The sequence below is a fragment of the Siniperca chuatsi genome, linkage group LG5 (assembly GCF_020085105.1).
Source record: "Siniperca chuatsi isolate FFG_IHB_CAS linkage group LG5, ASM2008510v1, whole genome shotgun sequence".
Classification (NCBI taxonomy): Eukaryota; Metazoa; Chordata; class Actinopteri; order Centrarchiformes; family Sinipercidae; genus Siniperca; species Siniperca chuatsi.
Genome location: NC_058046.1, coordinates 11,932,278 through 11,948,497, shown reverse-complemented (window position 1 = coordinate 11,948,497; position 16,220 = coordinate 11,932,278). Strand labels below are relative to the sequence as shown.

Here is a 16,220-nt window from a genome sequence, read left to right as displayed (position 1 = left end):
GAAAATGTATGATAGTTGTAAAATTATTATTCCCTCTATTGAGACAAAAATAGCTGTTTGTCATACTTAACATAATTAAGTATGACATAAGTGCCATCAAATGTAGTGCAGGATCAGCTAATGTAGTCTTTCTAAAAGCAGTTCCATTGCTTTTCTTTCCAGTCTGTATGGTACCACATTCATTTTTAATAAAGTGCAACGGTTGGGTTGCATGCATTTAAGGGCCCAGCAAAAACTCAATTTGTTTAAAGGGCAGAGGTGCACAAAAGGTTCTTGTAATTTTTACGTTACAAAGGTTGATTTTGGCAACATACTGGGGCATGGACTGGTTAGAAAAACATGAATGTTCTCAGTTTCTACAGTTTTTGATTCAACTGTAAAATTAAGCATTACTCGAAATATAGACAAACATCAGTAGCTGACCTGCATACTGTTACCAGAGATCAAATGCCTCTTAAAAAACTGGTAGGTGCTTAACATAGAAAATCAAGTGAAAGGCAATAGATCATAGTGTTTTAATGAAAACAAAAATCTAATGAAAATTAGATCAACTTAAAAAGGTCTTGGATATTGCATAATAGAAAACACCCATTTCAATTAGTATTATGTTTAATCAAAGCCACATTTTTGGTGAAACCTATATCTGTCAGACTGAGTTCTGTATTATAACTGGTAATCAATATTTTGTATTTGTTATTTAGGATACTTTTTTAGTATTTGTATTGTATATACCATCATGTGAGTGCAAAAATTTTGAGAAGTAGATATCCACATGCAGCATTAACATTTGGTGGCTCTAAACATTGTGTGAGAGTCCATCTGGTCAACCAGCTGAAACATTACCATACACATCCACACTTTGATATTAATAATAATATACAGTACATGTACATGTAAAAGGCCTTGAAAATGTAGAGGGCAGTTCCAAAATCACATATTCTAGAGAGTTATTAGAGTTAACAAAGGCATTGAGGTGATCAAAGCCACATCTACTGTACGTGTGAGGTCTGATCAGGTTCTGTATTATAATTGGTCCCCAGGCTCTGTAATGGTCACTTGGGGTTCCTCCTCACAACTGTCCTCCTTCCCAACCCAGTGGATGCCATGGCCGTTCTCCCTGGACGGGAGATGTGGCAAATGCTGGCGCTCCAGAGTAGAGAAGGTGGTGAACTGGACTCTCTTCCTCTTGCTGGTGGGTGAATGGAGGGACTCGGTGTGCATAGGTTTGCTCCTGAGGGAGCCCACGCAGCTGAGGGGTGAGTCTGTAACAGAGGCCAGGCAACTGGGTCTTCTGGACAGAGAGGCAGTCTTATCCGGCCCAATGTCTATGACAGTGGTTGTAGTCTGGGAGTCTTGCTGGACAGGACTGCCTGGCACGCTCATCACCAGCTCAGCGTCTGTGCCGAGCCATACCCAGTCATGCCTGTGCCCAGTGGGCTCCTGACCATGAGAAGGAGGCTTCTTGTGCCTGAACTTAACAACATATGAGATACAATTAACCAAAAAAACCAGGATGGCCAGGCAAAAGACGCTCAACAGAGCATACATGCCAATCTCCAAGTCTGTGAGCGGCCTGTTGTCCAACATTTCTTCCCCACCAATTTCTACCTCTGCTATCTCCTGCCCAGGTACCTCCACCTTGGTGGGGAAGTTGTTATAGTTTACCAGGTTCCCAGGGGCCTTCACAGTGCTAGTAAAACTAACAGTGCTCATATCCTCCACTATCATATTGTTTGAGCCATATGCTTTGCTGTCACTGGGGCTGCTCATCATGCTGATCTTCACCATGTTGGTAGGACTGCTGGGGTTTCCTGAATTGCTAGTCTTACCCACTCCTCCGAGGCTGCCACTGGTCATGAAGGTTCGTTCTGTAGATTTGATTGTGGTTGTGATCTTCTGCATGGCTCTCTCCTCTCTGTCTGTGATTGAGCTGCGCGGTGGAGGATCCTGGGACTGCTTCCTCTCGCTGTCTACCTCTTCCCCATCGTTCCCATAGTCATTGCCGTTGTCCTTGCTGCTAACAGTGCTGCTGTCGATGCTGCTGGTATTGCTGTCTGGGTGCCGGCTGTTCACCTGAAACATAACCTTGAGGCTACCATTGCCCACAGCCACAGTGCTTTTGCGTTTGGACTTCTGGCAGGCCTCACAGATGGACATCTCTACTCTGATCAGGACTCCCTCACCCTCACCCTCTGCCACCACAGCCGAAGGCGTGCCCTGCACTGACACCACCCCCTGATCTAGAGATGTCACCGTCACTCGGTAGTAAGCAGGATCATAAATGTCAAGAGGCGTCTGGTTGCCATCACTGAACTGCACCAACGCGCTGACCAAAGCTTCCTGAAAGAACAGAAAATAGGAGAAATTGTAATTTTGTTTTTATCTACAGTTCATAGTTGAGACATTTAAATGGATTAAGACTGTTACCTGTTTGGGACTTTGCAGAACCTCCTGTGTGGTTGTGGTTGCCAGGATGGCCCTATTGCTTCCAGGACTGAGCTGTAAAGTCATGGAGAGGCCTGTGACCAGCTGGACCCCCAACTCTGTGATGGTCACTTTGTCATCCATGACTTTGATAGTTGTTTTAGCCAAGATTGCATCAGACAGTGGCGAAAACACCTGTCACAGATATAGTAGATTCAGTAAATTAATTAGGGTGCCTCAGACTGTATCTCTTACCAGAACCACTTCAGTTCATCAGGTTCAAAGTAAAACCTTTGCCCTCATAAATCTTCAATTCAACTTCTGTCTACTCAAAGAGTAAACTACCCCACCCAATTCAGGGTCTGACTGGCTGCATCTTTCTATGATGTTGGTCACAGGCTGTGCAGGCCAAGGTTAATCCAAGCAACAGTTCAGTTTATTACCTGGATGGTGGTGGTCCCAAGGTCTCGTCCTGACAGCACCCTTCCTGTCTGCAGCCTTGCCACCCGAGGGTCCTCCACCTTCATGAAGTATCGAACCAGCCTTGTGACATCCACCTGCCAATCGGAGCCCAGGAAATAGGCCTTCGGATCCCTAGGGTCCGCCTGCTCTGCCACGAAGTGAGTTAGCACCCGCACCAGGGCGTGCTGAAACTGCAGCATGCAGCCCTTGCCCTTCCTGTCGTCTTCTTCACTGTTCCAGCCAGCTCTGGGACATGAGCACAAAAACACACATGTAGGTCACACCTGTCATACGGTAAATGCTTTGACTTGCTACACTCCAATCACTCAACCCTGTCTCTTTGCTTGATTGGATCACATTGAGAGTACATTATGTAATGGAATCAGAACCCTAAACCCTTGGAGAGATATTATTTGTATGGGCTAAAGGGCACTTCTAGAAATCCCATCTAGAAATCAAATAAGGGGTGTTTTTATGGCAAACAAATGGTTTGTTTGTGTGTCCCACCTTTTTGATGTTAGTATGGGTACCCTCCAGCCTTTGATCTGGCTCAGCTCTGTGTCTGACACCTCAATCTGAAGGGGGAGTCGGGGCATCCACACGTTCAGTTCGAGCTGAGCACTCAGGTAGCTGTAGGTAAAGTTCACCATCATCTTCACCTTTCCCTTCGTCTCTTTGCCATTCACGAAAACATAGTCGCACCTGTCCGACACCTGGATAGGAGGATAATATATATAGGGAACGATCCATCAGAACATGAAGATCTTCTCATTTTAATTTCCCTGATAATATCAAAGAGTTTGTGTAAGTACGCTTGTGTAAACAATCTATATCAAACTCAGAGTGAGACTGTTGTCAATGAAGGAGAAGTTAGTCATCTAACCAATGACAAAAAATAATCAAATATTCTCATAAAAGTCACTATTTTAACAAATAGGCCATTCTTACAACAACAAATGGCCTTGCTGCAGTTTTGCACTGCATGTGTTACCATAGTAATGTCAGCTGGCTATAATAAACTACTGCGATGATCACCGGTCCGAAGCGTTAGGAAGAGGCAGCATTGCAATTTTATGTTAATCAAAATATCATGTGGTGCAGTGCTGAACATCAGTCCTTCACAGCCAAGTGCATTCATTACACCGTAATTTCAAAGGTGACCTTGGTAAGTTTGGGCGACTGCTCAAAGATCTCATGGACATTTTGAGACACGAGTCAGGAGGTTTTCCTTGGTCCTCTCAACAGCCACTGCTTTAAACAAATTGGATAATTAACGCAGCATTGAAATTCAGTCACCAGCCCCTGGAAGTGCACAGGGGAGGGGAGGGGGGGAAAACAGTGACTTTGACAGAAAGCCTACAGAGGAATACAAATAGCAAATAGAGTCCTGCTCTCATTTGCGTGAACCCAACAGTAAGCTAGAGGATGTGCTATCACAGGGACATGCTATTTTTGAGAGTATCTCGTGTCATCATTGTATCTGAGCATCAGTCATCCTGCACCCGTGACCAGAGCTTAAGCTTTAGAATGACCACATCACTAAATGTCATCCTAGCTGCTAACTGAGATGCCCTGACCACTGCCAATAATGATATGCTTGATTTGTATCCAAACAACAGATTGAAAATATGTGGCACTGAAGTCCTTGAACAGTTGTTACTGAAAATTTCTAATGCATGTATGGACCAATAGACAAGGACTGATTTAGCTCCACTGTAGTAGTAAGTATTAAGTAAGTCATTTAGAGTTCTCATGTTTTTAATTGGTTGTGGAGGCAGTCAACCAGTCATCCATGATCTAAGACACTTTGCTCATTTCTTCCTTTTCAGAGAAGCATCTTCCAAGAGCTCTGCTGAACTTCCATGAGCCACATTCAAATAATATTCTGAAGCATCAGTTAAAAGGGAATGCCATTTTAATGTGTCATCCGCCCACTCATCCTCGTCACAATCTCATTCTGCAGCCAAGAATATCCCTCTGTGTTTTTGGTGTCAAAATAGATATTCATTTAAAATGGTATTTGACTTTCATCATTGGGTACAGTATTAAAGACAGACAGAAATTGTTGAAATGCACGCTTCACTGACTGTAGTTTCCTTGTGCAAATAGGACAAGTTAAATAAGTTTTAATGAGTATGCAGAATGAATATATCTATTGCAAAGGGGCAAATTAAGTTTAAGTTCAGGCTTGATTTAAATCAGTAAGTCAAATTGCTATGCCATGCCATTAAAAAGTCCTGATTAATCAACTAAGTAGACATCTATGCACAATATGTCCCTGCCTAACATGTTCAAGTGTCAATCCTTCAGTCCTCAACTGATAAAGAGAACGCCTGTGCACATTTTAAGTCTCTCCATCATTCAAGCACATATGAAAAACCATTTCATCACGGCAGATTAGACTTTGTTTTGCTTTTGTTTTGTCATATGAGCTATCCATACTAGATAAATCCTTCCCCATCTCTCACTAGCAGATTTGTTACTCTTCAGACACACCAGAAGAGAAAAGATTTCTGAGTCAAGCTGTTAGACTGTTGGATTGGAATAAAGGGAATATTTGTGACTAAAGCTGCTCTTTGGTCAGCAAATACACTGAGAGCTACAGTAAGCTTTAAACAACAGCAAAGACAGCTATATTACAGGGTTGAAAAGAATTATTTAGGCCACATCTAGCCTCTTGACATCCTCACATAATCCTGCTTTTCTTATAACTGACACCCATCTGCACTTAATACATGTGCACTTACTGTATATGCTGTACTGTGAATCTCCTCATGGAGCAACACTCTGAACAGAATACTACATTTATTTATTAACCCAGAAGTGTTGTTTGCTAAACCTGCTTTGGGACATATTTGACCAGCAAAAAACTATTAGAGGGCAGTCCACTGGAGTCCCCTGCATGTTTGTTTACAATGCCACTTTACTCTTGAGTAAATACATTCACAGCCTCTGACCTCAGGGGCCAGTGGCCTGACTTTCAATTTCATCAGTAAACAAAGCCGGCTTTTGGCAGTCAGCCATGCTCAGGTCCACAGGATAAAAGGGACAAGTCACGGGATGGGAGCACAGTGGCAGACTGTGAGGTCATTTGTGGTGAGCGATTTAGCTCAGTGGCTGTTCATTGTCGGTGTGATTGATGCGCAATGTTGTTGTATCCCAGCGAATAGTTTGTTTTACCATGTGGAAAAGTGACAGAGAGCAGAGGTGACTTTGCTACAACTTATTTGTACACATCTGTCCTTACCATCACACACGAAACCAACCTTGCTCCTATGGAGCATTTGCTTAACACCCACTCCAAATTGCCTTCCTGCCCCTTAGTGTCAGGGCCGGCAGACAACACACAAACATCTCATATTCTTCCATTTGTTGCTGCTTACTTCATTTTTGTTCTCAGGTAACAATTTACCAGTAGCACTTGAGTGATTTTTACACAATAATTCTGCTGAGAAAGTGGTTATGATTTAATAAAAAAGGTATAAAAACATTCTTTGAAAAAATTCAGAGCAATTTCACCTCTTACCTTTTCATTGTCAATGTGTCCCCATTATGAAATAGCCTTAAGAAGCCATTTACGCTACAATAAAACCATTGCACTTGGAATGTGTGAAACCAAAGGAACTAAAAATTATGTATCAGAAGGTTATTGTTCCCTCTACAGTATGTGGAGGTATGTAACAAGGAGCAGGAGGAATAAATCCTACCTTGAGTACATCTTCATCAGTGGAGCTACAGTCTGTGTAGTCAGACACATCAGTGACTACTCCATCTTCTTCCACAGCTACTGTCCTCACAGGCATCACCACCTTCTTTCCAGTCAGAACAGCTGTATTCAGGATCTCTGTGTCCTGCAGAGAGGCCAGGAGGCAAAATCAGTACATATTACTTACTTCCATAGAATAACAAATCACATACAATCATTTGATTTGTTTTAATTTTACATTTTGACATTTAGCTGATGTTTTCATGTAGTGCAAAATGTTTTTGGTATAGGAACACTGTGGGATGAAAGTAGAGGAGAAGGGTAGGGAGAAAGGTAGGGGAGACAGGGGCGATGAAGTGTGACTCAGTGAACCAGTAGTCCTGATGAGGTAAGACGGCTGGTCCCCCTTTGGGAAGGCGGCGGCGGGAGGGGGGGGGCAGGACCACATAGTAGAAGGAAGAGCTAATCTTGGACTTTTCTGCACAGGCATGACAAATGCCTGTGCAGCGATGTCATATCAGTTCAAACGTGATTAAATAACTAGAGCCATGGACGTGGACAAAGAATAATCTCTACATATATACAGTACAGCCTGTTCTTTAATGCTCAATGTATTATTAAATAGGGTAGCTGCAGCAGGTAGAGCAGAGTCCACTAATCACAGGGCTGGTTCATCACACTGAGCCCCAGTTGCTCAGGATGGTGAGGACAGCGACTTGGTAGTGATAGGTAGTGAGTGTGTGTGTGAATAAGAGGCAAGTTGTAAAGCGCTTTGGATAAAAATGCTATATAAATGCAGTCCATTTACTATTCCATAAATGGTTTTGCTGTTTCTATGTACATGTACAAATGTAATGGTGAGGTGTTTTGTTAAAATGAACTGATATGAATACAATTATTATTAGTAGTAGCAGTAGTAGGTACCTCTCTGTCTCGCTCTGTTTGTGTTTGTACAAACATGCATTTATATGCATGCATGGATAATCAAAGCATGAAAATGAAGCAGATGGATATGTGTCCTCTGTAAAAACACACTGTTTTAAATGAAGTTGAAATAATTGAATATCGTGTGTGTACGTGTGTGCAAATGAGTACGAGAGCAGTGGAGTGCTGCCCAGTCAAGATCTGTGAATGATCATTTGAATCAAATTGAAGGAGACACTTGGCCACTCAGAGTATCAAAATGAAGCAGATGGATAAGAATCCCTCAACTGTAAAAACTGGTTTAAATGAAGCCAAAATAACTGAACATCCATCCATCCATCCATTTTCTACCGCTTGGTCCCATTAGGGGTCGCGGGTGACTGGAGCCTATCCCAGTGACTTTGGGCCTTAGGCAGGGTACACCCTGGACAGTGGCCAACTCGTCGCAGGGCTAACACAGACACAGACAAGGACAGACAACCATTCACTCTCACATTCATTCAATACGGGCAATTTAGAGTTATCAATTAACCTACACATGCATGTCTTTGGACGGTGGGAGGAAGCCGGAGAACCCGGAGAGAACCCACGGCAGCAGCAGCAGCACTTGCTGGAGTTCGTAGAGCAAAGCTAAGAGTGATCAGTCAGCGCTAATGTCCCCTCGAGCCAACCATCAAATCTCCTCGTGTTTGGCCCTCTGCCTGAGGTCAGCTTCTAATCCACAAGAGAGATGAACCACGTCAAATTCACAAATCAGGACACCCTAGCATAGCCTTATAACTTTAAGCACTCCGGCACTGTTATGATGGAAATGCATCAGACAGCACTGTTATCCTGTTAATATAAGTAACCTACTGCCCAAAAGTACAACATAAATTACAGTAATTCTAAACTTTTAATTGTATAAGTTACATATTTCATCAATAATATGTGGTTGAACAAATGTTAAGAAACAGGGAAAAAAGGCAATAAGAGTGTATTATGTGACAGCTTGTCATTGTTATATGTCATTCCTGCAAACAATGGTGTACTAAGAAGTCATTGACCCAGGTGACAGATAACTCGGATTCAATATTGTAATTCAAAGTGGTGTAAACTCTTGTGTAATGTTCCGTATTTAGTAGTGGAGATTATATCATGGATTAATTATAGAGGTAGCATGATAAAGAGGCCTGCGGCACCAAAATAGAAGCACATGAAGCAGCTGTTAGGAGGAGAGGATGACCACATATTGCACGCCAGAACAGAGCAGAACAACACAGAAGAGAGACATCAGCTAGCTGACAGTCAACAACACAAGGTCACTCTCTGCCAAAAATAGAACCCATTTACTAAACAATCCAAAGCATATCCAGCCTTCTGTGTATGCAAACCAGACAGGAATGGATCAGAGCAAAGTGCATTTTATGATATTTTCATGCACCAACGCTCAAAGGATGCAGTCCAAGTGTTGGCATTATTGGAAACGCTGCTGTCAGTAACATCAGTGCCGGTTTTAATAATGATTAGGTGTGACATGGAAGCTGTCAGCTAACTCACCATTACAAGAGGGGCCAGGCCAACAAAGTCTCTCTGAGTAGTATAGATCCTCATGGCTCCTTCAGTCTTGGCTACATTTTTGGTTTTGGATGCAGATGGTAGTTCCAGCTTCCATATGATCACCTGACTGTCGAGAGGACTGCTCAGCTCCTCCACTTCAAAATCCATCTGAAGCACCTCCAGCAGACTGCTCTCAAGCCTGAATGGGAAGCAGGAATGGTTAGAAAGTTATGTATACCATACATGAATACATACCTGTCTATAATTCTTAAGGGTTTCTTGAAAAAAACTGTAATAATGACATGGAAATGCAAATCAGCAAAACAACACACTGTAAAATAGATGTTACTGCAGCTTCCCATTGTCATATTATGTTATTATCATTTGGTGCAAGGAGTGCTACATTTGTGTTTTAAATAGTTGGGAGGGATCTGATTCTTTCAACTTCTTCATAATGCAAATTAGCACCAGAAAGGCAGAATCTTTCCATCACAGCCACTGATACTTAATATGATTATTTCACCATTGGGTTCTGCAATTCTCTCTCCACACATTAAATTCCTGTAGAGATAATCATGTCTGAGTAAAGGTGCTGTGATTATACCGCAGTGTATCCTTCACTTCAGCCTGTGGCTCATTGTTTTCAGCACATGACAACTCAGTGTAAATCCAAATCCACGTGTAGCTGAGCCCAAAGGAAAGTACATCACATGGGCTTTTGTTTTATTGTGTCTTTTGTCTGATGAAGACACACTCTGCATTAGGATGCCAGACATTTCATATTTGATAAATAGCAGTGAACAAGACTAAGAGTCTACAGCTATGCTCGCGGCTCTGTGAGGCTGTTCTTAGGCACAGCAGTGCTTACAGATGAATGATAACATCAGCATGCTAACATACCTCTAGCATGTGCTCTAGTTTCCTTTAGGCTCCTCATCTCTTTGATTTACACAAAATGTATCACTGGCTAAAAATAACACAAATGTATTTGATCATATGTGAAGCTAAAGATAACTAAAATAAACATTATCAGCCAGTATGACCAGAGACAAAAGATCCTTATAGTCAAAAGTTTTTATGGTCAAGCAGAATCACTTAAACCACTAAACAGAGGTATGGAAATATGATGTGGTGTCAATGCTGCTGCTGACATATTGACAGTTCAGAATGCATCAGTAACACCTCATTTACTGTATGATGCAAAGGCATTATGTATTATATAGGCTACAATGATTAGTAGACCATGTATCCCTAATGTATGGATTCAGTTAGACTTTAAATCTGCAGTGATTTCATATTAAGAAAGCTGTTGGTGCTGTTGAAAGAAAAGTAAAAAGTTACCGGATAAAGATTGAGACTGGATTTTTGCAGATATCCAAGAAAGTGTAGAGATTTTTAGGAGAGGGATGTGATCCCAGTAGTTGCGACAAGACCCAATCCCCCTTTTTTTTTTACTTTGTAGAGGGCTTTGCATCTCCAGGCATTTTCACAAACTAAACCAAAAAAGAATAGAGCTAAATTTTTCCATGCTGGCCCTACCCTTGAGTTGCCGGTACTGTTAAATGTGAACTGAATAAAAGGTGGTCCAAGGACAGCGGCATCCTGCATAACAACAAAGTATAAGCCTTTGTAACTTATAATGGCCTCGCAGTGATGCCAGCTAGAACAGAGTGTCCTAGTCATGAATTCAATTTTCTCCTATGGCCCAAGTAACTATCCTGGGTTTATTTCTTGGCAATGTATTGAACTATAGAAAAGATATATTGGTGGACAAAAACACAATAAGCATGCACAAAACCACATGGACATTATCACACTCACTGCATATGTGCGTACATGTTAGAAATATCTGTCGGAGCTGTGCAGACACAGTAAGTCCTGTTTACTGCATATAAATGACCTCTAAAGGGCTGCATACCAGCCGCCTTTCTGCATTAAAGCAACAACAATTGGAGAAACTGCAAATCATATTTTGTTAATCCTCCATTAAGTTCCAAATTCAACAACAAAGCATACAAAAGTCCTTCTCAGTATCCCCCTCTCACTCAGTGCTCCATTATATCTGCCCTTATTAAGGGCAAGACAGAGATTTAGTGTAAATGAATAATCTTAGCATATTGCTCAGAGACCTGAGATTAAAAGATAAGTATTCAGTAGACAGTATTCTGGTCAAATATCAAAACAAGACATGCTTGACTCACATAAGCATGCCTATATCCCCTTAAGTATGCATTAACACAGATATCCATAAGATAGGGGATGATGCTGTGCTATTTACGCCTTCAGTCATTCTTGTGAAGCTTGCAGGGGAATGATACTTCAACAACTTGTTTATGGCCGGCAGTCTGTTTGTGAGAAACAGTGCTTTAATATTAAGATCCAAACCAAGCTGCTGCGACAGAGGATAAAAAAGCTTTAACGTACAAATACAGCAGATACTTTTAGTGCTCACTAAAGCCAGAAAGACAAAAAGTCAGAGAAATCCCCACAGTGGTGTGACAGTAGACACTCTCTGCAGGGGTTCTGTTAGTTTCATGACATTTTAGAGAGGATTAGCCAAAATGACTGAGTGAAAGAATATGTTAACCCATAAAGAAGTTGTGATAAACAATGTCATAATCCATGCCAAATAGGGAAAACAACTTAATGAGGTCACACCAATAATAACAAGCACAGATAAGGTCAGTAGTTCTGGCTCTGTTTAAAGCAAGCTGTGTCTATTGTTGTATGACCTCTGAAGAGTCAGTCCGACAAACCCACGTTTAGTTTCAGGAAGTTAAAATGTATCCCTGTCCTGGAGTAAGTTCATCTTTTTTATATTACATTGAAGCAAAGTTCACTGAGAAATGTTATTCTATGTCTACTTTTATTAGTGGGTTTTTTTCATCCTTGGAAAGTTGGCTGCATATACTTGCTCCTCTCCAGCTATGCCAACCATTCGCACACAGATTACAGCCATAGTTTTACAAGCATTTCTTGGAGCTGCTCTAGAGGCAGAAATAATCTTACTGTTTCAGTTAAATCTCAATGGATCTGTTTTTGGGAGCACTGGCAAGCTTGAATGGCAAAAAAATTGTGTGCACAACAAGATAAATAGTATTCCGCTAAATGTACGTTGCACTCAGGACAGTTGGATGGTCAGCTAGAACAATTTGCTCACCTAGCGGCATGGCTCTGTCAGTCTGTTGGTCCTCAACTTACATTATGATATATATATATATATATATATATATATATATATATATATATATATATATATATATATATATGTATATGTACAGTATCTATCTATATCCATTCATGGTCCGCTTGAGGTTGACATTTGTGGTTTTGAGTGAAGTGTCTCCACAACAGAGATGGAGAGATGGAGAGTGATGGATTGCCATGAAGTTTGATAGACATTCGTAGCTCCTCCAGGATGAATTGTAATCACTTTGGTGATGACCTTTTCATCTAGCGCCATGAAAATATTTATTTGCTCAATACTTTGGTTCCTAATCAAATTCTTGTAATGACAACCGCCTCGGGTTGTAGCCCTACTTTGTGTTTAGTGTTAGTAAGCAAATGTTAGCATGCTAACACGCTAGACTTACATGTAGAGTTTCCACCACGCTCAGAAAAATTGGTGCGTTGGATGATGACAGAGGAGGGTCGTACTCAATGGCAAGACGTGACTTTATTTACAGAAGACACTTCTGTTGTTTAAGTCTTCATCTTCTGTAAATTTAGTGACTGAGTGTGACCCTTCTGTGTCATCATTAGCATGCAATCATGTAAAACTGAAATGGTAAACATGGTAAACATTATACCAGCTAAACATCAGCATGCAGACATTAGCATTTAGCTCAATCTACCGCAGTGCCTAAGTAGCCTACTGCCTCACAGGCCACTAGCTTGGCTGTATGTTTGACTCTTGTGACTCTCTCTTTTTTTGCCTGTATTAAATTTTTCAGTTAGCCGTATGAGGGTTATAGCCGATGTGATATAAAAGAACTGAAACAGAGGTTTAACTTAAGGCTACTGTTGTGGCAGCAAGGTAAAAAGCAATAATGGAAGGCTTGAAAGGATGTGGCATACACTTTTTACCCTGTGTTCTCTATGCCCTTTTATTAAAAGAAATGTGTCCTGTAATCTCAGGAGGCATGGGCAACGCTTATATGACTTAACTCTTAAATTAACACTACTCCCCTCAGTTCAGTGAAATAAAGCTGCACTCAGTTGAACTTGTAAGGACGTCTGAGATAAACTGCTTGTTGGGGAAAGGGTGTAGCCCCGTTTAATGAGGTTATGGGTCAAGTTAAGTACTTCTTAGAAGCCCAAAAAGCTGAGTTTGATCACACCAACCTGCAGATGTCTTGTAAATAGTTTTAGTGTTATGTTTGAAAATGGCTCACTACCTTCCCTGTTTACAGCTTTTAAGTCATAGGTTAAAATATGTTTTACTGTTTACTAGGAATGCACAGATGTGCACGGCTGGTAAATGACTAGAAATGATTCAAGCACAGAGGAGAAGTGGACAATAAAGGGAAAAAGGCAATAGCTGTTTACAAGGGTCAGCTTTACAGGAGCACTTGCAGCCAGCCTGTGCTTGGAGAGTATAAGTGTCACAGTCTGTCTTGTTCTTTCCCCGTCACTCTGCACTCCCTCACCTGATTATTGATTCCCAGCACCTGTCACCCATAGCACACCTGCACATAATCAGCCACTCTACTCCCTATATAACACAGCTCCTCACCTCAGTCAGTGTCCGGTCTCGTTCATGGTAGAGGACAGAACGCTAGTTCACCTATCTCCTAGAACAATTTGGACTCCCTTCGCCGAAACCTACCCATTCTCTGCTACTGCTATTCAGTACCTCTTCCCTGGCTCCTTCGTGTTCCTGTCATCTGTGTGGTTCACTTCAGCTCCAGTCTCAGTGTATCTCCAGTCTTCCGTGTGTGATCACTCCAGCTCCAGTCCCCGTTGAGCTCCCGTCTCCCGTGAGTCTTCCACTCCGTCTCCTGGGTTCGAGTGTCGCTCGTCTACAGTGAGTGTTACTCTAGTCTCCTGGTTCGAGTTGGATCTACCATCTGGACTTCCCCCCTCCTCGCCAGATCTCAGCCAACTCCAGACCAAGGACAGTAGTTCTCCCCTCATTCTATATCCACGCTTTTTGTATTAATAAAGTACTCACTATTCTCCTTGTGTCTCCGGCCTGATCTGTCCGTAACAATAAGAGATGTCCTCCCAGGACGCAGCACAATATGCTTCTGCAGTAAGCTGTTGTCAGACTTGTGCAGTACAGATGGTTTGTCTTTTACTCCACAGGTGCACAGACAAATTCTGATATGCTTAACAGGACATACATCATTACAATTGTGCCACATGAAAAAAAATCCCTTTGGACCTTTAGAGTGTTATTTGTCCATTCAAACAATAGCAATTTAAGCCTATAAATATGCGATGTGAAACTTCCCAGCGACAACAAAATACACACATGGATAGAATACACTGGCATATAGAGTAATGTGAACGGAACAGACTTGCCTTTTCCCAGGTATGGGAGCCTTCCTCTGACAAATAACAGTGATGGCTCCATCTGCACCCATATCCAGAGTGATGTCCCACAGTAAAGAGTTACTGGGTGTCGCTGTTCGAAAGGTCACACCTTTCTTTATTGTTGCTCTGTGAAAAGTCAAAAACAAAAAGGTCAAGAATGTGGTAAATGTGAAATGTCCCATATTAACAACCAATGGAATTCAGGGCAATGAATGATTATTTTCCCAAAGTTTAAGCAGTATATAATGTGAACAATTAACCAAACATATTTGTAAAATTTTTCTGATAATTTTTTCATACCTTTTGGAATTTGCTTGTGACAAACTATGTTATAGATTGTTCCCAGCCCCAGTGTATGGTAGATTTAAACTTCCACATAAAAATGTATTTTCCTCTTACAGCATATATTTGATTTATTCATTCAACATAGAACAATCATGAAACTGAATATTTATTAGAGCAATCAATCAAATAAAAAAGTGGAGAAAAAAATATGTCAAAAATCAGTGATTTACTACCACCCAAACCACACTCATCCTTCCCAGCATTTGAAACAGCAAAGAAAATATTATTCTTTCTGTTCATCCTTATGTGCAATTATTTAAACTGTACTAATAGATCATTAGTTTTCTTGGCCTATAATTTGTAAATGGTAAGCATTATGCAGCTGAACATGTAGACATTCCCAGTGGGCTTCCCCAGCATAAGCAGCTTGCAGTAGGTCAAATGTTAATGAGATATTCTTCTACAAGAATTGCAATCAAGTACGGTCTGGGGATGCATGCAGGCACGCATGTAAAAATGTAAAAAACAAACAAACAAACAAACAAAACAGTCCTCTGCTGCAACAATAATAATAATCCATATGGTCAACTATTCTTCTCAATAAGTATTGCTCCTTTTATATATGCTACTGATAGCTCTGATAAGACTCCCTGAATACTCAGTAACAGCTCAGACAAGTTGTCATCCTTGTGTTATTCTTTGGTTTTCATCTGCATGCAAAGCTGTGTGGTTTATCTCTGAATCTTTGAGATAAACAGTGTTGAGCACATTATGAGTGTCTGAGGAGGTGTAATCTATGATAGGAGCAACAGCAATCTGAGCACTTCTATTACTTTGGGAATTTTGATTTAGAAAACCAGGCAAACGAAGAGGACACATTGTTCCTTGTTCATAACAGTGAAACAAAACAGTCTACCAATCTCAGTCGCAATTGTCTTCTAATTTAAATATTTAAGATGACCTCTTAATGGATTTGTGGTGAGACATTTGTGTGCGCATTTATGTATGAATGCTTGTTTGTGCCAACATCCAACATATAATCTGGACAGGTCTCCAATGGTCACTGATCTTGGCATGGAAGTTTCTGTTGTAGAGCCACACTGTCTGATACGACCCAGTGCCTTAATTGCAGGACTGCAAGATAGAAAGGTCTCCCTTTTTTCCTCTGTCTCTTTCTCAGAAAGAATTGATTTGGCTCATCTTGTGGCATTTGTGACACAAGTTGAAACAAAGAGCTCACCAGTTAAAGGTCACAATTCAACACAGATGACTGAGCAGTGTCTCTTTCAATAGTGGTTTCAATCTTGTGCCATCGTGACCCCGGAGACTGCCAGTTTCCATT

At 41.2% G+C, this 16,220-nt stretch overlaps 1 protein-coding gene across 1 annotated transcript in view; it reads right to left on the bottom strand.

Annotated features, from left to right (window-relative positions):
• Window positions 1-501: 501 nt before the first annotated feature.
• The window catches only part of LOC122875981 (transmembrane protein 132D), a 29,858-nt gene continuing 14,139 nt past the window's right edge, over window positions 502-16,220 (bottom strand). Inside the window, exons 3-9 of the mRNA XM_044195737.1 lie at window positions 14,582-14,719; window positions 9,056-9,254; window positions 6,594-6,737; window positions 3,394-3,599; window positions 2,868-3,132; window positions 2,428-2,619; window positions 502-2,340 (exon numbers count right to left, since the gene is read on the bottom strand). Coding sequence (XP_044051672.1) covers window positions 1,024-2,340; window positions 2,428-2,619; window positions 2,868-3,132; window positions 3,394-3,599; window positions 6,594-6,737; window positions 9,056-9,254; window positions 14,582-14,719 — 2,461 coding nt within the window. The 3' untranslated portion in view covers window positions 502-1,023. The remainder of the gene's footprint in view (window positions 2,341-2,427; window positions 2,620-2,867; window positions 3,133-3,393; window positions 3,600-6,593; window positions 6,738-9,055; window positions 9,255-14,581; window positions 14,720-16,220) is intronic.